We start from the raw sequence: 25,685 nt of genomic DNA, 5'->3' as shown, positions 1-25,685 counted from the left end.
GCCCCTAACATCTTTTAAGTAATTTCCTAATTGTCATCTTAGAGACTTCTGAAGAGTTACTAGTATGACAGAGGAACCAAAGTGTCAAGAACACTCAGAGCTAGGTTATAGCTTACTGATTTTATTTACAGTGTTGGGGGAAGTATGAAAGGACACCTTGACTGAAACTCAAAACCTAAGACTTTATTGTCTCTTGATTTTTAAATTCTCATTTTTTAAACCAGTAAACAACAACAGAAAAAGGGAATTGACTGATTTGCCCATTAGCTTTGGCTGATCTGAAGACTGACACCCAGTGTAAAAGCAGCTTGAGTCATTGGTGTGGAGACAGACCAGGCTTAAGGAATTCTATTGTTTAAATTACTTTATATTTTCAAATTCTGTTAAACACCTAACAACACTGCAGATATTACTTGGAAGAACTACGCACTAAAAATCTGCTTAATTGAAGTAGAATATATACCATATACTTAGAGCAAATAGTTATTACATGATGCCGTTGCAAGTTAAAGTTCTTTGGATTTCAACTGTGCATTTTCATAGCAGTCATTTTTAATGTTTTATACATATAAACTTAATTCTGAGTTGCCTGGATGCTTAAGATCTTGTAATATTTCTCCTCTCATTTGGTAATATACTTACTGTTCTCTACCTTTCATTTGTTTCTACTTTACATAGATAACACAGCCCTAAGTTAGCTATCGTATTCCAGGTTGCAGCGTATCTGGTATCACAGCACTATCTGCAGTCTCACTGGTTTTTTTGCTACAATCAACATTCACTTTATGGATAACTTGAGCCATTTATCTCAACTCCTACACATGCCCTCCCCCTGCCCCCAGTTATCTCTCATTCAAACCAGGAATACTGAGGAACAATTTCCCATCTCCTTCCCACCCACAGCACTGATGCGTGACTACTACTACGCTGAAGCACATCTGCCATGCCGTCCTGTTATCTTGATTCCTGAGCCTTTCTGGAACCCCTCCAAGTCAAGAGGCTAATAACACTATAAACAGTCATGTGGACAACAGCCTCACGGAAGTCAGCAGGCTGGCTCATACGCAAAAGGCGGAAGCTCCCACCTAATACCTGGCTTAAAATTTTGCTACGATTGCGAAATTATTTTCTGGTGGGATTGTTACCCTAGCAAACTCCCTTGGCAGGCAAGCAGCCACTCTGACAGAAAACTACTCTGACTGGTTCAGCTCGTGCGGAGCAGAGTTTTGCTGCTATTGCACTGTGAGAAGCAGGAAAGAGCAGCTCCTCCGCTGTGGCCCAGCGTGCCCCGCCAGGTGCCGGGGCAGGGGAACACGCTTCTTCCCAGTGGAATGACACAAAGGCTGCTCCGGCACCAAATATTTGCAAAATAACAGCTTGGACTGTGAATGCAACCTCCTTCTGCTGATCTTCTAGCCAATTAGCAAAAAGGTATACTATGCAACCACACTATTAATCATTAGTCTTTATCTAACCAAAACAAAGGGTCAACTTTTTGGTGAAAAGGGGAAAAGGCAGCACTTCCATGATTAATGTATCCCCTCACGCAGATATTACCAAATAAACGTAACACAGCAATTCAGGTAATTTTAATGAGAAATTTCAATATCTGATTTATTCTTCAAAACACAGCTATTTGTTCCTCATTTCTGTTAAGACTTTGACTGTTTAGACCAAGATTGTTCAAAGTTGGGGGCAGGTGTTGTATTGGTTTGTTTTTTAAACCAATGGCCTTAAAGTTTCAGGTTGCAACATCTGAGTTACATATCTGAGCAAATCACATTTAGATCCAAAACAAAGAGTATGTTCACCCATAAATATTCGTGAACTTTTGCAAACACAATTTTAAGCAAAACCTCAAGTCTAGCTATAGATTTGGACACTAAACTATCCAAGAGCTTTCCTGTATGTAAAGGAACAGCATTCCCAGAGCAGTTTTTACCGTAATTTGTATAAGAAAGTAGAAAAGAACCAAAACCCAGATGAGTCAGTAGTTTAACTGTAGCTGATTTAAAGCCCAAGTGAGGCCTATCTAAACTACAGAACCTGATTTCTTTCAGCTTTATTCTACCAGTTTAGCGATTTTATTTTTTTAAAAGCAACTCTGTAAGACTTTTTTAAACAAAAAGTATTTAGCTAACGCATCAATACAGTAGGCTTAACCCTCAGATGAACGACTCCGGTAGCTTTCAGATGTTAGCACGGAGCCCGTATTACGGATTACTGCCGTCAGCCAACCGGAGGGCACCCGGCCGAAGCCCCAGCCGCTGGGCTGGCCCGAGCAGGGAAGTTTAATGACGGCATCTGGCTCCGCGGAGCGGGCGCTGCCAGCCGCGGGGCTGCCGCCACGGGAAGCGGCTCCGTGCAGACGGCCCCCGACCCGGGCCCGGGCCCGCCCGGGGAGGCCGCGTCCCCCCGGGGCTGCTCGCCGGGCCGCCCGGCTCCCCTCGCCCCTGCTTCGCCGCGGTGACGGGGCCCTGCTCCACGCACACGGCGCCGGGGCCAGCCCGGCCCAAGCCCAGGGGGCCGCGGTCCCCGCCATGCCCCCCCACGCGCGAGAGCGGCCCGGCCCCGGCCCGCGCTCACCTCAACAGGCGTCCCGGAAACTTCCCACCCCCCGCGCAGCGCCGCCGCCATGTTGAGGCCGAGTGAGGCATCCCGCCTACGGGCCGCGCCAAGGCTCAAACTCCGCCGCGGCCGCCTGGGCGCTGCCGGAGCCCAGCTCGCTGTGGCGGCCACGCCGGGCCCGCGCCTGCCCCGGGCGACGAGGCGCTCGGTGGGACGGTGCCTGCTCGATGGGGCAGAGTGGGGCTGTAACAGTGTTCCCCCCCATCGGCACCCTCCAGCCCCACCACTGCCTCGCGGCCAGGGAAGGCAATAGCATCCAGGTGGTGGGCAAGTGTAAAGTAAACGCAAGGTGAAGAGGCTGGAAGAATGGAAAAAAAAACCCAAAAACCCAACCCCACCCAAACCTATAACACTGTCAACTGGTGCTTAGGGTACAGAAGAGGGAAAGCTGTGTTTGAATCAGGACTGCATGCCAGACTGAATCATCTCTATCCTTTCCCATCGTTTGCTAGCAGGAACCTTCAGGGGGAGAGGATCCTGGTTCTGGATGGATCTGTGCTTCCCCCAGAGCAGCTTTCACCACCCTGGCATTACACAGAAGGCACACTTCTTGGTCGTCAGTGTTTCACAACCCTTTGTGTTGGAAATGCATGTTTTGAATTGGCCTTTGCAGGCAGGTGGGCAACAGCAGCAAGTTTCTGGATCTCAATAGCTCCATTGCTTAGGCAAAACAAGGGTAGTTAGACTTTGCATTAAGTTTAGACAGCTGCTGCACGGGGGCTCTTTGAACTGCAGGAGGGCTAGCCTGCTGCAGATTTATGTCCTTTGCTCCTGTAATCCCTTCATCACAACCAGCCCCTTCCTCCCCCTAGTCAAGAAGCACTAGTACTGATGGGGGATACTCAAACATCTGAACTTTGACAGTCCTTCCTGTCTCAATTCTTCAGACAACTGATTCACAAGAACCTCTGCCATCTCCAAAATCCTGACCCCTCTTCAAATTTTAAATAAAACTGGCCAACAGGCCTAAAAGTTACATGGATTTAAAAAAAAAAAAAAAAAGTTGAGGCTTTCCTTTAACATGTACAACAATAGAAATCGCAGTTGCTTAGTAAATGGCACCAGCTTCAGATGCTTTACCAGCAACATGGACAACACTTGGTACTATATCTGTCCAACTATGATTTTAGTTGCTCTTTAAGCAACTATTTTTTTGACTTCTTGGAGAATATTTTTACTTACAAAGTAAAAATAACACCCCAGAAATAAGTTTCTGTGCAAATTTGTGAAAATTGTAAAAAAAATCTTCCTGCTGTTCAACGAATTGAGGAAAACCGAGGAAAGGAGGAAAAGCAGAAAACCTGCTGCTGATTCACAGCAATATAATTAAAAAGACTTAGAGTGATAGCAAGTCAGCAAGTCTCCCTGAAGCAGGAAGCAATACTGAGAACAGCTGTGAAATCATGTTTTCTGGTCTTCACAGTAAGAACCAACACTAAGAGACCAGAATATACCAACTAGGCTCTGCAGTGCTAGGGCCACACTTCAGTTCTGTTGAAATCTAGTTGTCTTAGAATCTGGATCTGAGTAGATGCCTTGCATTTTCAGTTCTTTAGGTTTCATTTCCCATTGCCATCCTTTCTCAACACCTCCAGTAACCAAAATCACTATGTAAAAAAATATAGCAATGACCTCAGAGGGCCAATGTACAATGGGTGCTGCAAAGCTATTTCAGGGAGATACAGGAGAAATAATTAAGAACATCTAGAGAGAGAAGAGAGAAACTGCACTAGAAAGTGGCTGCATACTAAGTGGGCAGGCAAAGAAACACAATACAGGACCAACTGGAGGAACTCCAAAACCCCTTCCATAAATCAAAGGCCCCAACTGAAATACGGAAGCTGGAATTGAAGTACCAAATTTCGTATCTTTACTATAATTCAGCTGTTTGTAAAATAAACCCAATCCAACTATTTTGTTTGACAATAAGGGAAAATAACTATGCATCGGTTTCACTGGATTTCAGCATAAACCAACTGTACAATAACAAAAAAACAACATCTCCACCCCAAAGAAACAATTTTTAAAAAGGTTTTCAGGTTCTTTTTTAATAAATGTGCTTTGTTCACAAAAAGTAGTGACATAAAGACAACAGAAATGCAAATACACATATTTTTTTTTCCTTTTTCTCTCCAGCACCTTAAGAACAAGAGATCTCTTGCACAGTCATAATTTTCAAATATTTCATAACCTAGAAAATTCTTCTTGCACCAAAGCCAAATATCCAACAACTCCTGATATCACCACTTTATTGTTCAGGGAGGTATAAGTATTTGTGTAAATTCCATTTTCCTCCTACACCACAATCTACTGTCCCTTGTTAAAAAAAAAAAAGGCAACAAGAAAACCAAGCTGTTATGAATCTCAGGTCCCTAAACCACAACTACAGTGGTGTCACCAACCTGCCAAAAAGGCATGTTTTAAACATCATTATTTTAACCTATTTTGGGGGGATGAATCTTGATCTGAATTGCTTTTTTGTATTAATCACAAACCAATTTACATTAACCAATACCAACATATATTTTAGCTGGTATATAACTTTTTTTTTTTAAAAGGAGTATCAGTTAAAATGTTAGGTACACTTTGAAGTATGCACAGATTAAATTTCCATGAACAGCTGCATTTGTAGCACCAATATTTTAGCTTTAACGTGAGCACTGCTGGAGTCAGTGGTTAACTGGGAAGAAGAAAGGCTTTGAATGACAAACATTTTAGTGAAAGTGAATTGGTAAAGCATTAGATGCAAATACTTTTAGCCAATTTTGAAGCCACTGTGATTTCATTAGGGAAGTAATCTCTGTTAAAAAAAAAAAAGTAAAATTTAACCATGATACTTGTATGTCTAAATTTTTGTTTACACATCACAATTGTTTGGTTTGTATATAACTATATCATTCAGACTGAATAACGAATTTGAATCAGGTATTAGGGAATGCTTTAAATTTAAGAAGAGACACAAAAAGTTTATGTTAAAGAATAAACCATTTCAGTCCAGATGATGTTTGGGTGTAAGCTGGACCAATGCGGGATGACTCTTTGTAGGAAACAGTATAAAAGAAAACCAGGTAGGTCAAACTGTGACACTTTCAGTGCAAAACTTCAATGGAAGGAGTAAGTTTCCTTTTTGTAGCATCCATACTACAACTTCAGTTCATCTGGTAACTTCTCTGTTATAAATACAACCAGGAAGGTTAATATGGTGTAAGGTATATTTAATCACAACCACCTGTGAAAATATATATTAGTATTTTCTGCCATGTTGCTGAAGTCAGTCTTAAAACCATGATGTGGCACCTTGTTCAAATAATTTATTATTAGGCACTTACATATAGATTTAACAGCCTAACACTCAAATCTGAAAATTCTGGCCATTATTTTTAAATGGAGGGAAATCTAAGCTAAACTAATACTGAATCCTCCATTTTCACCACTGAATAGTTTTCTTCCTGCAAAAACTCACAAATTTATTACACAAGTTAAAAAACTTAGTAGATGTAAAGCACTTCTGTTCCATCTCCTTACAGTGCAGACCGATTTTCAGAGAGCTATGGAGTTTTTATTTAACTAAACTGAAGATGTTTGGGTCCAAATAAGCAAACAAATAGTGTATGTTAACTTCACTTGTGTGTTCTGAATACACAACTTTTGTGCAAATATGTTTATCCTTGAAAAACTTGTATAATTGTGTCCCTTTTTACAGAATTGGTCTGTAGTTACCATATAACGTGGGAGATCTACAAATAAGGACAATTAAAGTTGTTTGTTTCTAAAATGCATAAATAATTTACTTTAAAACATGACAAAACCCACCCTGTCGTGTGTGCCGTGTGTCTGTCCCCCCCAAAAAAACACAGTTTGAAAAGAATACAGAACACCATAACTGCGGAAATACTGATATATGTTAGTGCTGATGAAATTGCAAAACCATGTTCCAGCTTTGAAGTGAAACATAATTATCTAGACGTACCATACTCCTCTGGGGGAGGATAACCTCTTCAGAAATCTCATGTCTAACTACTATTTATGTGATGAAATTACATAGTATGTATAACTATGGATGAATATATTCCAGTGTTTTGGTGTTACCTCAATTTGGTGTTATCTCAAGAGGGCTACAATTAACATAAAATCAAATGTGCAAGCATTATAGTTCCTCCAGCCTAGGCTTAACCAGAGTGAAACAAGTTTTGGAAAAAAAATTTTGTTCCACAATTAAGAAGGGACATGTGTAACCAAGTGTCTTAACCTATCTGCACATTTAATTAAAGTGCAAAATATTTCTTCCTACATATACTTCTCAGAAGCCCACCAACTCCAGTGCCTTAAGCTCAACCACATTGAGTTAAAATATTGAAACAACATTTAGCAAATTAAATAGAATTCACACTTCACAGCACTAAAGAAAAGAATGGTACCTTTCTGGAAAAAAATTAGTGATACAAATCTAAAGAAAGTAACAGCAATTTATGCTATGACATGAGTCATTTGCATAAAACTTGTATTTTTTCACTTTCATACAAGAATAAATTTTAAAATTCAAAAGTAGAAAAAAATAGCAAACTCTGTAAACCTTTGCATTTTCTTTATGCAAACCATTTTTGTGTTGAGCCCATGTTAGTATAGCAAAATTAGTTAAGCAAAAGGTTTGACTGAAAGGGCATTTCAACAACTACATTAACTTAGAAGCAATATAGGATCTTCTAGCTCATAGAAAGGAATTGAACTAGACTGGCTTTCTCCAGAGTCTGAGTCATAAGGAGCATCAGGTAGCTCCATAAAACCGTAAGCTAGCTGTTCATCTTCTGTATCTGATCGAACATAGCAGGAAGTGTTGGAATACTCCTCATCCTCTATACTGTTGAAATCCTGTGGGATATACAACATTCCCGGGTAGTTCCTGCTAACTAAGTCACTTGTTGTTTGCAGGGAAGTTTTCCTAAATGCCATCAGGTGCATGTGAGAAAACTTGGAATACTTGAAGCGTTTAAAACCCAAGGACTCTATGGCAATTTTCCAGCTTTTCATCATCATAGCCCGGCGATTCTGATGAGATGAATCAGGAGTTATTACAAGCAATAAGCCATTTAACACGAGAAGTTCATGTGCCTTCTTGCAGCATATCCATCGTTGATAGGGTGATGGAAAATAAGAAAGGAGTAGTGAGAAAACGACGACATGGAACAGTTCTCCAGGTAGAGAATCAATGGGATTTTTCAGTTGCTTAAGAAAGGCATCTATAGCATCTTGTGCCAGCTGGAGAGGTTGCTGAATCTGAAGATTTAAGAAGTCACATTTGTATACGCTCTGGTGGAATAAGAAAAACAGAAAACCAAACAAACATGAAGGTTAGTTTAAAGAGCAGATATAATCCAAACCCACAGACAATCAATGATAACCTCTGTGTTCCCTTGAGGAAATGTAAAGCCCGCTGAACATTCCTCTTGCTATTAAATCAAACAATCTAAAATAACAATTTAACACGTATTGTTAGCTTTCACAATTGCAAAGAAAAATTTTAGATGTGCAGTAATTTACTAGAGATTTGATAGCTGAGAACTGTTAATTTAAAAAAAAAACACCCCACAATTGAAAAAAAGAAACTTAGCCCAAATAAAACAGCTATGTCACAAATGATTTAAGAAGAACTAGGATAAGCCTACATTGCTTTTGTTTCTCCAGATCCTGAAAGCCTTTTGTAGGTTTTTATAAACCTGAAATCAGTAATTAGAAAATAAATTTGATATCTCAGTATTTCCACCAGTTCTTTGAAAAGAATCCAGGAAACTTAAGTTTGGTCACTTGGAAAAGTGTCATTCTTTACTGCTACAGAAACAAAGAAGCTACAGAAAGGCAATACATGTTAGAAAGTTACAGTAACTAACTGCTTTGCAGCAGTGATACAAGTCCATGTTTTAACCTTGCTGTAAATGCAAAGCACAGCACTACACATTTGGGCAGTTATCACAGTAAGGTAAGGGCTATAAATTCACCTGTTAATCGTCTGTGCGCTCAAGCTGTTGAAGATGGGAAATGATGCCACAACACAATATACATAAGAGTAAGTTCTTAACATCCTTAATCACAGAGCATTCATAAAATTAGGGTAATAATATGCTATTCACTACATTTAAGTTTTGACACTTTATATTCATCAAAACCCAGGACTGACTTCTTTCATAAAAAAAGTATTAAGATATAATGTTCTGATGTTATACCAATATTGTTATTAATGCCTGGAGAGTGTGCAGTGAAAACAGACACTCAAAACAGGTAAGCGAACGTGAAAGCAGACAGAAAACATTCTGTGGAACACATCTGAAAAGTAGTTAGATCTGCTGCATTTTCACACCACGAAAATATTTATAGCGTGTTTGATGAAATAATATTCAAAAATCACTAGAACAGTATTGTAAAGGTATTCATGAAGCAACTGATATGCACAATTGTTTCCAAGTAGAAGCGAATGTTATTTCTGTTTATATAAAATCACATTATCTTCTGAGAGTATGCAGTAAATTAGAAAAAGTAATCAATGTTCAAAAAAAATCTGTGATTTATTTTTTCATTACCTTTAATCTTGGCCTCCAATATGCAAAAATCAAGAAAGAGACTTGCATTATGTGGCTACAATCAAGAAATTCTAATTGCAACCATTATACCTGCAGGGCTATATTCTGCTTCCTTGTAATACTTAGAACAGGAAATTAACAGTAGTAATTTCATTATATCCTCTAGTAAGTTTTAGAAGAAAGAAGTGCTTTGAAGAATAATTATTCAGAGTAACATGCCAACTTTACTTAGAAGCATGAGTTAGACATTATACATATACAGTTGGAAAAACAATTTAGACTGCAAGTATTTCTGAGTAGTGGAAAAATACTCATAAAACAGTTATGTAGAAATAATGTTAAAGACAATTGCAGGACTAAAGTATGTTTTGAGTGGAATCTGAACTCTGCAAGGCAGTTTTAGGACAAAAATGCTGCTGGAGACTGCTACTAAACTTTAGATATACAAGTCTTGAACTCTTGTTAAAGTCCTCCTCGACACTGAAACAGCAGTCATATTTCAGTGTATCCACTGACATTTAAGAACACAGTCCTACTTGTATATTCTAATTTTTAATTCCACTACCCTTCCAACCTCTTTTTTTTTTTTTGTCTCAGACTATATTTACTCCAATACATCATCTGCTGCACATTCAGCGTGTTTCACAGCAGTATGAAATTGTATTTGGATTTTCCCAAAGTGGAGATCCTCCCTTCATTCCAATTTTGCCATCTTTTAGGCTTTTTTTTTTTTTTTTGCCTTTTAATTATGCAGACAAACTTCTCTAAGGGAATAACCACTGCTAATTGTACTCTGGAATATCTGTGTTATAAGCAGAATATTTGAAGGAATATCTGACAAAAACACTGGGTCAAGAAGGAACCGGTTCAAAAAGAAAAAAAAACCTGTTTCAAAAAGAAACCTGTTTTTTCAGACACTGAAAATGAGTGAACAATGCCTAGCTAAAGAGAATACTAATCTTTTCTTGGTGCAGTTCCCCTCCTCCTCAAAACACAAAACCTATTTTTAATGGAAGCATATTTCCATATTCATCTCTCTACAGTTTACATTCTCTCTATATGAAACAGATTTGAAGCATTCTGAAGACATTAATTCTCTTATTATATAACTAACATCTCAGTCCCTCTCCTAGTTTTCCCACAATTACACCCTTCTTCTTCCTCAACTTAGGTGATGTATTTTACTCCAACTACTTAGTCTATATCTAAAGCATTTCGATATGCAGAAAGTGGATTAATCTATTTTTATTAAAGAAGGAATTATTTAACTCTCTATTCAACATCATTCCAGAAACCGACTTCCTAAGAAGCCTCTATGCTTCAATGGTTTTCAAAAAAGTATTTTGGTATCTTACCTAAAAGATCTGCTAAATCAGAAGATTTTACCAGTTCTTCTATTTTCAGCTTCTACCACTAAGTTATCAGATCAATTTTTCAGGTCAGAAAGCTACATTAACTACCGTAAGAACCCTCTGGCTGTTATTCTGAAATCTTAAATCAGCCCAGGCAACTGCTGCCCTAAAGATAAATTTATTCAGGAGGTTATGGTGCTTATGCAGCTCAAAGCAGAGTCATCTTGAACACATCAGGGCTTATTAATGTTGTTTTGGAGGTGGGCCTAAGCTTATTCTAGCAGATGCGTTTGAGTGCACAAACTGTACTCCATGTCACTCCAAGAACCCTGCTAGCTAGGTTTCAAGGTGCCCTGAACACACCAAAGTATCCAAGAAAATTGAAGTAAGAGAAGCTGGTGAGCCTGAGACAAGCCTCACAGTAACCACGTTGGCCTGTACAGTAACACTCTGGGGAGTTCCTATGATCAAGCTATGGTACCATGTCAGCTGACAAGTAATTAATTACCTTATCATTACCTTGTACTGGGAGAGAACCTGAAGAACTGGTTAGTTCTTGCAGATACCTGACTACTCCCTCTCCTGTTGTCTGTCCTGGATTACTCATATTCCTCCATTACCTCCACAGAAGTAACCTTTATGAGACTCATCCAATAATGGTTTTGGTCACTGTACATGTAAATTGATTTTCATGAGAACAAAAGTAATTTTCTTATGAAAACAGCACGATAGACTAGAAAGCAAAATATTAACTATGCATACCCAAAAATTAATGGTTATATTTAGATCATGTAACTTTAGGTGCCTAGGCTCCTATTACAGTCACTGGAGAGCTAGTCAACACAGCCCAAGAGGTCAGAACACAAATCACCTTACCCTGAAACAGCAGACCTTTAGGTTTCACCGACTATCTTTAATAGATCTCCACTGACTGTAATTGGAACTTAAACCACAGATGTAGACACCCATGATCTATGTATCTCAGCTAGAAATTTACTTGCCAAGTATTACCATTTTAGACTCCATAGGCTGTCATTTCAGTGGCACGTGTCTCCTTTACATCCTGTGTCATGCCCAAGAGCCCTATGCAGAAGTCCTACAGCCTTTCAAGTGGTGGAAGGCAATCACGTTTGGGCAACTGATGCCTATTCTTCAAATCAGGCAAGATGGGAAACTCAAAGTTTCTTTGTGTTTTAGATGAAACTAACATTGAATTGCTTTAAAAGCAATTTATCAGACTCAGATTTTTTTCAAGAATATATTTCATTTATCTCTAAGCATATATGCAGAAATATAAATTAGGTGTTACTGGACTAAACCTGGTACCCACAACAAAATACCATCCATTTACTATGTAAGCCACACTGCAGCAAATAAGAGAACATTACTTTCAAGTTAACCGTATTATTGTACCCGTACACTTCTTCTCACCTCTCCACTTCTAAAGAGGGTTACCTTAGGCCACTGATTTTAGACTGTAAGTGGTCAAGATGTGTATGATCAAAGGTTTTTCTGTTAGAAAAGTATTCCTTTCTGTATCTTTTCATTTTCATTCCATTTTGTCATTTTGCTTAGTTGATAAATGCTATTAGGACTGACAAAAGTTAGGTCAAGAGCAAAAGACAGAAAGAACATACAATTACCGTAGAATTAATGCACACTACCAGGAGAAAATGTTTCCCCCAAAAGTGCTGATAAATTTGTCCACAGGATTGTGGAATTTCAGTAATATTTTAGCAATAAACAGAAAAGCCCCCTTCTGGTTACTAAAACTCCCTAAGTACAGTCACTGATCATTTCCTTCTGTCAGTGAATGCAACTTCTGAGAGGTTCATGCCTGAGCATTAGCCTACTCCATTTTTACTTAGACCTTTTAAGATGCAAGGACTCCTCTGAAATGCCATTAAAAAGATGGCTACGAAAAGTTTTCCAATTTTAAGGTTCACAACCGCATTATGAAGACATAAGTCCTGAAAAAAGTATCAGATTTTTAAACCAAAACACAACTACAGTTTAGAGCCTGTTCATGGGAAAGGATGTAGTAGGAGGGCCACAGTTACTATTAAAGCACAGATATTTGGGATATACACTTAAGTATTAAACATACTTTTTCTACAGTCATTTTGAAGCATTCTAAAAATATCCGAGAATCAAATTTATATTAAATTCAGCACATTACATACCTCAACAGCTGGAACAATATCTATGCCAACTGTCAGAAATTCTTCAAACTTCAGAAATGGATTAAAGCAGCTACCAACATCAAGTAATCTGATCTTCCCCAAGGAATGGAGCAATCTAAGAAGCAGCAAGAATTGAGTTTTATCAAATATTATTTTTGAAGCTATATTCTGAATTACAATTTCAGATAACTAATGCAAAAAAAATTCTCATAGAACACCACAGTAGTGACTAATAGAAGTGAATGCTTTACTTGAATGGCTGAGATACCTAACTCCATCAGTAAAGCAGATGGTCCTCAAGAAGAACAGTTATGTTCAGAGCAGCTGTAATACTATTAACTTGTGTACCTGTAGTAAGAAACTGAAATGGGAACCTGTGTATCCACTAGACAGGTGTTCTCTATTGCTTAGTGTTTCCCACTTACCTTTTTGTGGTATTTATTGGTGTTGAAGTCACACAAGTCACCAGAGTTAAAAAAGAGAAACTGGCAACAGTCTACGACATACCTACTTGTCAGTCCCATTTTAAAGGGCATCTGAAGTCAAGTGCCATAATTGGTTTAATAAAGGCAAGAGAACACATAATAGTATTCCAAGGTAAACAAAAAAATCTCTAAAAATGAAAGCATTTAGTTATTCCCTGCAAAAGTTTTAAAATACTTTATTTGCTTTATGTTAGCTAATATTTTTTTAAAATGGATGACTACTGGAGGTTCACTCCAATTCTGTTTTCAATGGATGCTGTTAAAGAGTCAGATCAGTCCATACAGAGCCACAAACTTAGAAACTGGCTGTTCAAGTTGTAGGGAAGTGATTCTGAACATCTAAATGAACCGAAGTAACTACTTGGGGGAAAAAATCCCAGTCTATTCCATGCCATGCAATCAGTTCTCTTTTGGAGTACCCAAAAGCTTTTTAATGAGAAATAGTCAAAAAAAGAGAGTCCCAATCATAGTAATTCTGAAGTACTCAAAAATGATGATTTATGCCATAAGAATTCTGGACAACCTGTTAGTAAGCCAAAAATTGACCTCCTTATCTGCTACTGTGTGATGACACTACTGTTCAAGGTGGAATTAAAGATAAGAAGGCCAATGGCTGTAATGCTAAATACTGAACTATGCTACCAAATAACAAAAGGTGAATGATTTAGAAGAAAAAAAGAGGGGGGGGAGGGGATTAACTTGTGAAATCATGACTTACTGCTTGGATCAATAGGAAGCGGTTGACAGACTGCTGAGCACACTTTAATACTTTAGTTTCAGAATGCTGCACCCGTTCCAAAACATACAAAAAAACCCCAACCCACTAAAAAAACCCCACCAAACAAAAAAACCCCACACTGAATAACTGGCCTGTCACCTTCTCAACCAGATTCCAAAACTTCCTGGAGTAAAAATAACTGGAGAAGTGGGAGATCAGAAAGAAATTAGCAGACTGAAGAAACAAGGAGAGGACATTCTTGTACTGTCTGGTGGAAACTCCCCTTACAGCACAGCAGAAGATACGCTGGAGGCTGGCAGATGAGATTTGCCTTTTCTTGGAAAGCTCTCACATCATCTGTGATCAACTGCAAAACCAATCTGAAACGTCTTTATGAAGATAAAGTCATCATTGCTCTTTCTTTAAATTAAATATATATTTTAAAAATAGAAAAGAAGATTCCTGACAACTTTTGAGGACAGTGACTGTGCCTTGCCTGCAAAAGCATCCTTATCTTCCAAAGGAAGAATCTCCCTGACCAATCCCTAGAGGAACATTTGTTATCTTCAAGTTTGCAGCCATAGGCATTTTCTTCATGACTAAGGCAGTTCCCAGTATATATAATGCAGCATCAGATAAGATCAATGCACCTGTACAGAAGCACTAGCAGTTAGCTATCTTGTCATTTAAAGGTTTTGCCTTGTCCTCGCACTTAGTCTAACTTGATACACTGTCCCTCTTAAAAGAATTAGAATTTGAATGTTGCACTCTTATCATTAATATCAAGGACTCAGCTGTTGAATACATCCTACATTCAAAAACATTGTTCTTTAGTTTTTTTACTTTCCTTGCACTCTGAATTTGGAGGCCCCTGCTAATAACAGCAGATAACAGCCACTTTTATCTTGCAGGACTGAGCCACTTTGATGTCCAGCTTCACAACAGGTGCAGTTGCAGTGTTGGATACATAAGAACTCATTCTGGGATGGAAGGAAGTATCAGGGACAATATATTACTTTTCATATAGATGAAAGTAAAAAAAAAGGACTGTTTGCATCAGTTATTTCTGTAAGACTCCCCAATTTTAATCTGGCAAAGAGGTGAGCAACATGAACTGGAAATGGGTTCAAAGTAGCTGTGTGACTGAGTTACAGTAAACTTTGCACTTCTGGTTCCTACCATGTTTCCTACCATCACTTTTAGGACCTGGCTGAGTGCTTCCTACTTCTTTCCACATCTCCCAGCATCTTTTTCCTACCCAAGGAACTCTTTATTCTGGAGCTAGCCTGCTTTGCTCCTTACCAAGCAAAGTACAGTCTGTCTACAGTGGCTTGCCAGTAAAGGTAAGCTCAGAAAGAGCTCCTACATAAGCAACCTGGTTTTAATACTACTTGAGACACGATTATATATGGGAAGAACAAAATTATTGCCCTTAGACTTACCAGAGTAAAACCAAAAATGACAGGCTTAGCCATACCTATAGACAACCCCACAACTCTTATTTGTAGTATTACATGACCAGAATAGAGTCACAGTATTTGAATGTGTGTGTGTGGGGGGAGGTTCCCCCACATCGATTGTACCAAGACCTCACCAAGATTCAGACTTCACTAATTGATCAGTGTAGACATGGTAGAAAAACATTTCAGGAGGATAGTATGTTTTGTGTAATACACAATCCATTTTCATTCTGATAAACACTGTAATTTCTTTTATAAGGCATAGAGGAAGAAATTGAATTTTGATTTCTCTGGGCAGTAACTTCAAATAGCTATGCCTTGTTGCTTTAAGGCCTGTACAGCTACTAAAAACCATACTATCATTTGGTGCTTACTCAGGTAAATATTATGCATCTTGCCTTTGCCAGGTATGTCTTTATGAATGTATGTATTTTTAAAGTTTTGAGAATGAAGATAAAAACTCAACATCACTCATTATATTAAAAAATACTTTAAAAATTATTTAATTAAAACTTCTCTGTTAACTACTTTCTGTACACACTAGTCAGAACAAAAGGTAAAGCTACAGACTACTGGTAGCAAGAAGAAACTCATGTGAAGTTAGCTCTGCAATGGCCATCTTAAACTGTACAAAGTATGAAGACAGAGCGCATACGAAGAGAGCACTAATGCTTTACCATGACAAGGCCTCCCAGTGGAAGACAAATCAACTTTAAGTACTGTATAATCAAACCTATTGATTTAAACAAATAAGTACCAACAAACTCTATTTATAGTAATGCTAAAATTACGTGTTAACAAATGCCAGCAGATTTGAAATGTTATAAGGTATTTGTATCTCATCAGCCCTTTATGCTAAAGTGCCTGGCAGTTCTCATAAAAAACAGGTATTCATTTTGAGGCTGGTTTAGCAAAATGATCACTAAAAAGAGGGGTCTGGGGGCAAGTCGGCTTATGAGAAGCCACTACTGTCATTTTGGAAGCATCTGTTTTGTCCTGTCATAATAGGACAATAACAGGGGAAATGTTTTCATTTTGCCTGTAGCTATACAGCTACATAGGCATCTTTATGCCTTTTGCGAGTTATTTTAGAAACATGAGAAACCACAAAAGATAGCAGGTCGTCAGGACAGACACATCTGCTAATAACATTAGTAACATGCTTGTTCCTTTCCTAATACTAGATCTAACTTAAATGCTGATCACAGAAGACATGCTACAATAATGAGAAAAATCTCTTCACAAAACAAACACCATAAGAGACAGTATGAACTGATCTGTAAAGAGTATGAAGTCACAAGTGTAACTTTTAATGATAATATGCTTATGCATTCATTATTTATTATACTTGCAAAATATTAAATTCTTTCCATTACACACAGAATAGCCACAAACATGACCCACGTTATTTAGGAAAAAAAGGAGGGTGGGACTGTAACTGAAATAAAGCTAATCCTGAATGCCAAAAATAAAATTCTTACTTGAGTGAAGGTCAAAACCAAAATTAAAACTGTTGTTAGGAAAATACCTCAAGGATACTACAACTCCTGCAGAACCAGTCATCAGAAAGCTAGCACATTTAAAATTAAGGGTTATAATTCAAAATTGCTTTTGAAGTGTATAATTGGAATCAAGAGTTTCTCTGCAATTATTTATGAAGAGAAAGTTTTAAGTACTCTGATATTTACATTTGGCACTTAGTACTTACATAAGCAATTGACTTTTCAACAGTGCTGAACAGCCATTAGATTCTAACTTAATTAACGTCTCCCGTATTTCACCTCAAGGTTTCATATAAATCGCATTGCTACCAATGACATACAAAAGTGAAATTGCTCTAACACTTAAATGAAGATGCCTAAGTTGTCATTCTCAAGTAATTCTTTTTATGGCATGCACCAAAATATACTACAACATAAATATTTCTTGAAACATGTATACAGTCACATGAAAATTCCCCTTCTTAACTATTAAAATTACATCAGACTAATCAAATATGTTATGGGGAAAAAACGTCCAGGTCAGTCTTATCACACAAAGAGGGGGAAAAAAAAAGTCTGGAAAACAAGTAAAACTTACTCTTCTGTTATAGCTTCATGATTTGTCAAGCCAAAGTTTGGCAAGGGATCTTCAATCTTGGGAGCCTGGGAAACATTTAAAGCTGGAGTGGTCTTAGAAGCAAGAAGTGCTCTTTTTTCATCTTTCTCAAGTGCTTTTCTTTTCCCACCATTCTGAAAATATTCTCGGCATACACTGAGAAGACAAAAAGAAAAATTCCCCAGAAAAACAGAATGCTATTTTTGGTCATTACTATAGAAAAGATACAAGACAGAAGTTTAAGATACACAAGCACTGTCAGCTTTTAAACAAATCCGGGTTTTACTACAATTTTGGTAAATCCACTTTACAAAAGATGCAATACACCCAAAGGACACACTTGAAGTCAAATGGTGTTTTATTTCCAAAAGTTAGGCCATAAGTCACAGCTGAGTAGAGATTCAAAATAGTTTTATCTGGATAGACTTTTAGAGCAAGACAGCAGAAGTCCTGTCAGAACATCACCAGAGGGCAAACTTCAGCTGTCACCTGAGCACATTTCTCCACTAAGGTGCAAAGAGTTATTAACTAGCTCCCCATAAATGCAGGGGCTTTTGAAACCTCTGTGTCTTGCAAGGCATATAAAGTGGGGGAAAAGAAACATAATCCAGGCTATGGGCTGATTTACATACACCAGTTTTTAATTGAGTTTGCCTGGGGTGTTTTCTGGTTTTAAGTAACATGTATCTGCAGTAGCTATATTACTGTGGAAGACTTATTTCAGCTTTTAGTTTTTTCTCCATACTTAATTATTTTGCTAATAGGAACCAGAACAAAATAATCTGGTCATATTTGAACAGAAATGTTAACCAGTTTAAAGGAATCAAAAAAGTCAAATTGCACCTGCATACTTCAACCAGTAGTCAGCATTAGTGTATGAGAAGCAAGCATTATGTTCGGGAACAACTAAATTTTGTCCACAAAATAGAACTAGAATTGGAAACAATTTGTTGCTGTGAAATTAAAAAGCCTGACTCACCCTGCACAAAGCAGTATTTTTAATTAGATGTGCCAGCCAAGTATTTGCACGGAAAGTTTAACAGAAATAGTACTTGTTTGAATGATGTTTTCATAACAACCCATTTTTATGATCTTTCTTGAAATTCACTCAATTTTCCTCTAACAAAGCTGCAGAGGCTTGAAGGAAACATTCCAGAAAACATAAATTCAAGTGTAGTTTAATAACACCTTATACAAATCAGGATCAAGGTAACACAGTATTTCACATCACAGATTCAGGAAAGGACATGTTGGTATAATGCTGCATTTAAATCACAAATAGAGACAAGGACTTGGAATACACAGGCCTTATCTAAGCGTTGGTGAGAGTATAGGCACCAAATATATTCAGCCTCTCCACCATATAAGACGCGAAGGAAAAAAAAAGTAATTGGAGTTGAGTTTCCCAAAGGGAAACATACACAATCAAACAGGTATAGACAGAAGTCCCTTTGCTTTACCCCAAGATGATAGGAAATGGCCACCTTGAGTCAGTAAACATATAATTACAGCAGCACATTATGTCCAGGTTACTAATTCTTGCCATGAGGGACAAAAAATAAGTTATCCTGGACACATTTCTGTGCTGACATGCTTATAGGACCTCAAGACCAAAACTGATCTGTGTCTAAAACTCAAAGCACAGGCAAGTTTTACTTGCTCAAGCATTCTCGCACTAAATATAAAAAGTCTAAACTGCAGACAGTAACCTTAGAGCAGAAAAATACAGCTATATAGAAAAAGTCAGTAAACATTGTATTTCTAATTAACAAGTTTATAGTTACAATTCCTCAGTAACCAAAGCTATTTTCAGACCAAAGAGAAGCTGGATGGAATAAAGAAATAAAATCCACATCTTAACAGTATGCAGCAAGATCACATGCAGAAGCATGAATAGCAGTCCAGTCTGCAATACTCCCAGATATCTAGACTGTGAAACCATACCAACTCCATCCATCAGAGACTGCATGTTTGGAAAGACAACAATTCTAAAAATAACAGGATTAAAGCAGAAGGAGACAGTTATTTAACTTAGCAGAAAAGAGATTAAAAAAAAGTCAGTAAACAAGAGAACCCTAGAAAAAACACTTGAATTATTGCTTGTATGCTAATAAAAGTGTATTTTACACTATACTGTATTATTTGTTTATAAGCATATGATCAATTCAGAACTATTTAATTCTGTGTGTCATTTAGTCTAAGGAATGAAACTCAGAAAAAAATATCTTTTTCCTCACTGTTTATGAGCTACTTTACTATTTTGTTAGCATCTTGCAGCCTCTGTTTTTATTCTAAGTCTTTTTTCTCATTATATCTCTTAAAACATCCAGAATCAATAGTAGTTTAAATAATGTTGCACTGCCACTGACATGTATGTCAGTACACATTAAAAAGTTGACAACCTTGGAGAATTTATTATTTTTTCTCAACTATTGATGTTATCAACCTTTTAACTCACTAGTAGCTGGGATGTTGCCCAGCTTAGCACTTAATGAGCTGTTACACTGGAGAACCACCTACTTGTAAAGTGTAGTGTAAATTCTTGTCAGTGAGAATCCATTTCTTCCTCCTTCTTGGTGCTGGTGCAAATCAGTATTTTTTCCATCCTTCTACCCCTGCCTATCATGTCAATTGAGTTCTCATGATTCTATATTCTTCTTAACTGACCTTCCTTGTCTGCACATAAGACACTATCAAAGTCAACCATAAGGAGAAGCATCTTCTATTCCTGGGTTTTCACTGGTGGACAGAGGGGCCAGAGCCACAGGAAGGCCCAAAACAGCGTAAAATTCTTCACATTCAGATCCTATTCTGCATACCTGTGCAATACTACAAGGAAGCAAAAAAACCCCAACCACCAAATCCACCTATCCAAATGAAAAATCCTGGGCAACACTGCATTTATTGACCACTGAGGGTTATCTTCCTTTTACACCTTTCTGAAGTTACAATGATCCTGACAGGATCACTGCATTTGCCCTTTTGGCTCCCAAGGCCTCAGAGGAGCTGCCTATGTACTCCCCTCACAGAAGTGGACCTCACACCTTCCGGGAGGTAACAGTGAGCACGTGGGCAGTCACTGCGCAGTAGCTAAGCAGAGGCAATGCACTCTGTAGTTTAGCCTATGATAACTTATTGATGTAGCCACATGTTTAACTTCATGGCCTTTAAAAGCCATCATTGATCACACTGTAGTTTTGAGTATGCAGTTATCTAAGACTCTACATTTAACAACTGTCTCAAGTAATGAACAGAGCACCTCTTAATTATCTACAAAGAAAAATAAAATTAAGAAATCTATTTTATAATTCTGAGAACTGACATGGCTCCATTTTTAACTGACATTTAAGCGTTCAGTCTTTGATGATACAATATTAGCTCTACAATTAACATACTTGTGTAGAATTGTGCAATGTAAATGCTACTTGGGCTAACGCTACAGTTTACACAAACGGCAAAATAAACATTTCAGGTCTAAACTGTTCAAGTTCGCTGGCAGAGAAACAGGTGAAGTGTCCAGTTCATGTCTTTGTTTTTTTAAAAAAATAGTCATTTAGGTATTTCTTCAGTGAAACTTGTTTTCCATACTTCAAAACTCAAATGGTAAAGAGCCAGTTCAAGTTGATCCCCCTGCTCTGCCATCTGGGCTGGACACATACAGGAAGTTTCCGTAAAAGCTGATATGAATACATATACATTTGTTAATACTTTCCAGCAACAGAAGAGAAGGTTCATTTTCAAATACAGCGATCAAAACCAAGGGTTTCAATAGAATATATACTGAAAAAAAAAGGAGAGGGGAATTGCCAAAGAAACACCATATGAAATTTAAAAGCAACCAAAGACTGAGTAGTTAGTAGTTCTTGTCAAGTAGCAATGAATAACTAAATTAAAGATGGTGTGGTCAGCTTTTATCATGCAAAAAGGAGTTTCCAATAGCTGTTATCAATGCTCGAGGGTTTCAAGTAGCCCGTTTTACAGGCTAAGAACTGACACAGTCCATCTCTCTCCTCCTGCTTTATAATGAGGAAGAGGTGAGCTTGACTTATGTTCCTTACAATATATACTAACGAAACCCTAATATTGAAGATAAAGTTCAGTGAGGGTACAGAGAAATAACATACTTCCCTTCAGAGCTGAAGGAGGGTCTAGACTTCTCATCATTTCTGTCCACAAAACGTTTCTCCCCTCCTCCCACACACTGAGGACTAAGTTTATTAATGTCAATTTACAGACCTGCTGGCCTGAAAAACACCCAAAGCGTAAACTCTTCTACAGGTTTAACCCACCCACCCCCCAATCTCCAAAGAAAATCAAGAAAGGGAGAATTCTCAATTGTCCTTGAGCACATTAATCATACCTAGAAGAGCAGAAGTGTTTCCTGTGGGCTGGAAAATATTTTGCGATTGTCATGCGCACCCAGCTTCAGGTTAAGGAAATCCTATATTCAGCATAGGTGAGAGCACTAGGTTTCTTAATATAAAGTATTATATTGTTTTATCATCATATTTATATTTTAACAAAATATAAACTTCAAGTTGAGAAACTTGCATACAATACATTTTTCCATTTTATTTTTCATACTTGGTCTCAGTTCTAGGGTTTTGAGACATTTTCCTTTTGAGAAACACAATTAGGTCTGTAATCAGATGTTTCTCTGCTGTTGTGTCCACCCCTCTGCCCCAAGCCAGCTTCTGGAGGCAATATCCTTCATTATCAGAGGATTCCAAGAACTTGAAAATAGCCAGCAGTTATAATATGATCACTGCTCTAATTAGCTCTAGTGTTCAACAAACAGCTATGGTGTTGTCAGAACAAAGTAGTATTTAGGAGCAAAAATTAAAGACTGTCATACAAACACGAACAATGAACATGAAGGTTTTTTTCTATTTTAAATGGTTTCCCTCCTGTTTATGCCACCTCCTTCTTCATTCCACTCTCCTGAAAGTGAATCGCTCAACTAACTGTATTCATCAAAAAGCTGCAAAACAGTCTTCAGATATTCATTCATTCATCCAATCTCCTAAACTCAAACAGGATCTGCTTTCCAGTTCTAGCAGAGACTTGTTATTTTCAAAGATCCTTTAAGAGATTACTTAACCTTCTCTTCTTTTGACTAGACAGCTACAGTTTCTAAGAAAAACAAGGCTTTTGTGGAAAAAATTAGAAGATTTTTTGATAATTTCTTTCTCTTTCTTGCAGTTGAACTGCAGTTATTTTTTAAATGCACTGACCAAGGTGATACTTTGGCTAAGAGCAATGCTAAATAAAGTCAGACAAGTACTTTACATATCTTGTGGACAATCTCATTAACACACTCCAGTATGATATTTGCCTTTATTGCAAAAGCATCCCATGACTATCCTATTCAGCTTGTGGCCTGCTAGAGAATCCAAATGCTCTTCTAAAAGACTGACACAACCAATTACTCCCTGGCCTGTATTTGTATAGCTGATAATATATAGTGTAGTTAATAATATTTAGTATAGTTAACAACACTTAATTTTAATCCTGCTATGAGTGACAATTCTTTTCTGTTTAGTCTCATTTGCAAATTTAATAAACAGACTTCATTCTAGAAGATTGCTAATGAAGATGTCCATTAGTAATGGATACAGAAACTGACACAGAGTCCTTCTCAGAAAACATTTTTAAAATAAGCTTCTAACATCTATTCTCTGCAGGTTTTTCCAAAGAGTTCTGCACTCACCTGACATTAACTTCATCAAGACCGTATTTCTTCAGTTTGTTCATGAAACAGTCAAAAGACTTTTTTAAAAAATGCAGTTCTAGATAGTGTTTTGTCATGATAGTTGGAAGTGCAGATTTTGGGTTTTTTGTTATTTAAAAAAAATAGCCAAGTCAACACAAGTCTTAACACGATGCAAAAGCAACAGAAAGAAGCAAACCTGCTGGTCTAGCTTATTTTGTTCTAACTAGAACCAGAACAGGCTGGCATTCATTGTCCATACAAAGGTTCACCAGCCTACCTATGCCAGCAAAAATTAAGAGTTAGGACAATTGTTCAGGGTAAACATCATCTTACACTATTTTGGTTTAAGGTTCAAGTTTTGTGTTGCAATATAAATGAAAGAGAAACAGAAGTGTTAATTTCCAAATACCATTTGCTACTCCATATTCAGTTTTCTAAAGATAGAAAAAGAAAGCAAGTGAAGAATAGTTGAGTGTTGCCTAGGCTTTTTACAACACCACTCAGGGGATCATTAACCTGCATCTGGAAAGGGATAATCCCTCTTCCCCCCCACCCCTCTCCCCATTTAACAGTTGCATAACATTGCCCTGAAACAATAAATAAAACTGGCCCTATACAATGCAGCATATGGTCATCAGCACAGTCTATCATGTACTGCTTGCCATCTTTTACAGTTTCTAAAGTCTGGATATGTGCTGGTTTAAATCAACAACTAATGAAGTAGTAAAATAATAAGTTTTAGTCTATCTGGTTTAAGAATTGATGTCAGAATAAGCATTTTTCCATTCTCTTCAACTAAATGGCTAGAAAGACTTTTGAAAGGCGAACCCTGCAAGAAAATTGTTATTCTTCATCCTGAGAAGTACACATGGCTTCTCTAGTGGTTATTCTGTATTCTCTGGTGATAGCTTATAAAAGAATACAGGGAAAATGAAGGAAAAAAAAAAAGGTTTTTGTTTTTTTTTTTTAAGTAGTGGAAAAACCACTTCTCAGTTTCAGATCTCTGAAAAGATCTTCCTTCAACTTAAAACAAAAAAGCTCAGACTATCCGTTCTTTAAACTTTATCTAATACATCAGCTACCTTCCTGCTGTCATGGTGACACAGTTAAAAGCATTGAGCAAAAGCTTTCACTGAATTCTCATGCAAGTCAAGTTCTCTTACATGTAATTATGCACCCAGACACAAGGAGGAGTAAGAACAGTGGGACCTGCCATCTGTCTGGCACACCTCTTGGCCCTTTGAGAAGAAACAAAAAACTGTGGAACATGAAGTCAATCTGATATGCTCTGATATCTAGCCATCCAGGCCTCAGTTTAATCCGAGACACACTGAAGTGAAAAGTACCCCTCTTTTTCTACTGATATAAAACTCCTGACTTTGCAAACTGAAAAGGTACATGCTTTAGTTTTATACTGAGACAGAACATTTCAGTCTCTCTTACCAGATGGATTGTCTTCTTAATATGAGTTCATGGTGCAAGGTCCAAAATGGACACTTAAATGTTTACTTTGTAAATCTTGTAAGAACTACAAGGAGAAGCCAAGTGAGACACAGAACCAAAAACCTTCAATAGACAGGCCATCAGCCGTTCCTCTCCTGTCCACAAGTAACATTATCCTGTCCTACAGGGTAACAGACAAGCTTGTCACAAGCTACAGGAATACTGTTTAGCTGAAATTAAAGTGCACACAACTACTGAAGTAAGTTTTGTAAACTAGTTGACAATCAAATTGTAAGAAAATATCGAGCAATGTTCCATGGGAGTCTGCCCTGGGTCCAGTGAACATCGGAACAGTCAGTACTCATCTTATCTGCGAACAATGCCAAGCTGGGACGGGGAAGATGCTGCAAGAAATAGCAGTATCAGAATTCAATATGATTCAAGAGAGTGTAATTTAGTGAAGAGAAATACATATATCAGCATTTCCACAGGAGTAATGAATAGCACAAATACAGGAAAACAACTAGCAACTGAGGAACCCTGTAAAAAACAAATGGGCAGTTGGGGATCACAAGTGAGCATAAATCAATGCTACACCAATAAAAAAAAAAAAACCACACCAAAAAGAAAAACAACACACAGAAAACCCACCAAACAAGGTCAACAGCATAAACAAGAGTTTACTACATCCTCAATAATATTTATTTTATTTATCCCTGTCAAGGCCATTGGAACACTGTGTCCATTTTTGGGCATAGTTCTTTGCAACTGATTCACCTCCCTTGTAACTGGGATAAGGATACACAAAACAGGTACAAAAAAGGGTCTGTAAAGAAACACTTAACTACAGTTTGGGGGTTTTTTTGTTTTATTTTGGTTTTGTTTTTTAAGCTAAAGAATAAAAGGTTGATACGTAAAGGAATGGTTTTCAAATATCTAAGAGTTCATGGTAGGGAAAAAGGAAACCAGCTCGTTATTACTTGCTCCATTTCCAGAAGCCACAGAACAGCTCAAGTTGCCACCAAGATGTACTC

The 25,685-nt window shown here is 37.6% G+C and overlaps 2 protein-coding genes across 4 annotated transcripts in view; both read right to left on the bottom strand.

Annotated features, from left to right (window-relative positions):
• The window catches only part of TMEM168 (transmembrane protein 168), a 29,703-nt gene extending 26,907 nt beyond the window's left edge, over nt 1-2,796 (bottom strand). For all 3 annotated transcript variants that reach the window (XR_012629170.1, XR_012629171.1, XM_074870232.1), the window contains exon 1: nt 2,587-2,796. The gene's annotated coding sequence lies outside the window, so the exon portion shown is untranslated. The remainder of the gene's footprint in view (nt 1-2,586) is intronic.
• A 1,852-nt stretch (nt 2,797-4,648) lies between these two features.
• Nucleotides 4,649-25,685, bottom strand: part of SAMTOR (S-adenosylmethionine sensor upstream of mTORC1) — a 34,954-nt gene continuing 13,917 nt past the window's right edge. Inside the window, 3 exon segments of the mRNA XM_074870231.1 lie at nt 4,649-7,935; nt 12,736-12,850; nt 17,478-17,651. Coding sequence (XP_074726332.1) covers nt 7,306-7,935; nt 12,736-12,850; nt 17,478-17,651 — 919 coding nt within the window. The 3' untranslated portion in view covers nt 4,649-7,305.

The sequence above is a fragment of the Strix uralensis genome, chromosome 5 (genome assembly GCF_047716275.1).
Source record: "Strix uralensis isolate ZFMK-TIS-50842 chromosome 5, bStrUra1, whole genome shotgun sequence".
Lineage (NCBI taxonomy): Eukaryota > Metazoa > Chordata > Aves > Strigiformes > Strigidae > Strix > Strix uralensis.
The sequence above is the reverse complement of the archived record's forward strand: the minus strand, read 5'-3'. Positions and strand labels throughout refer to the sequence as shown.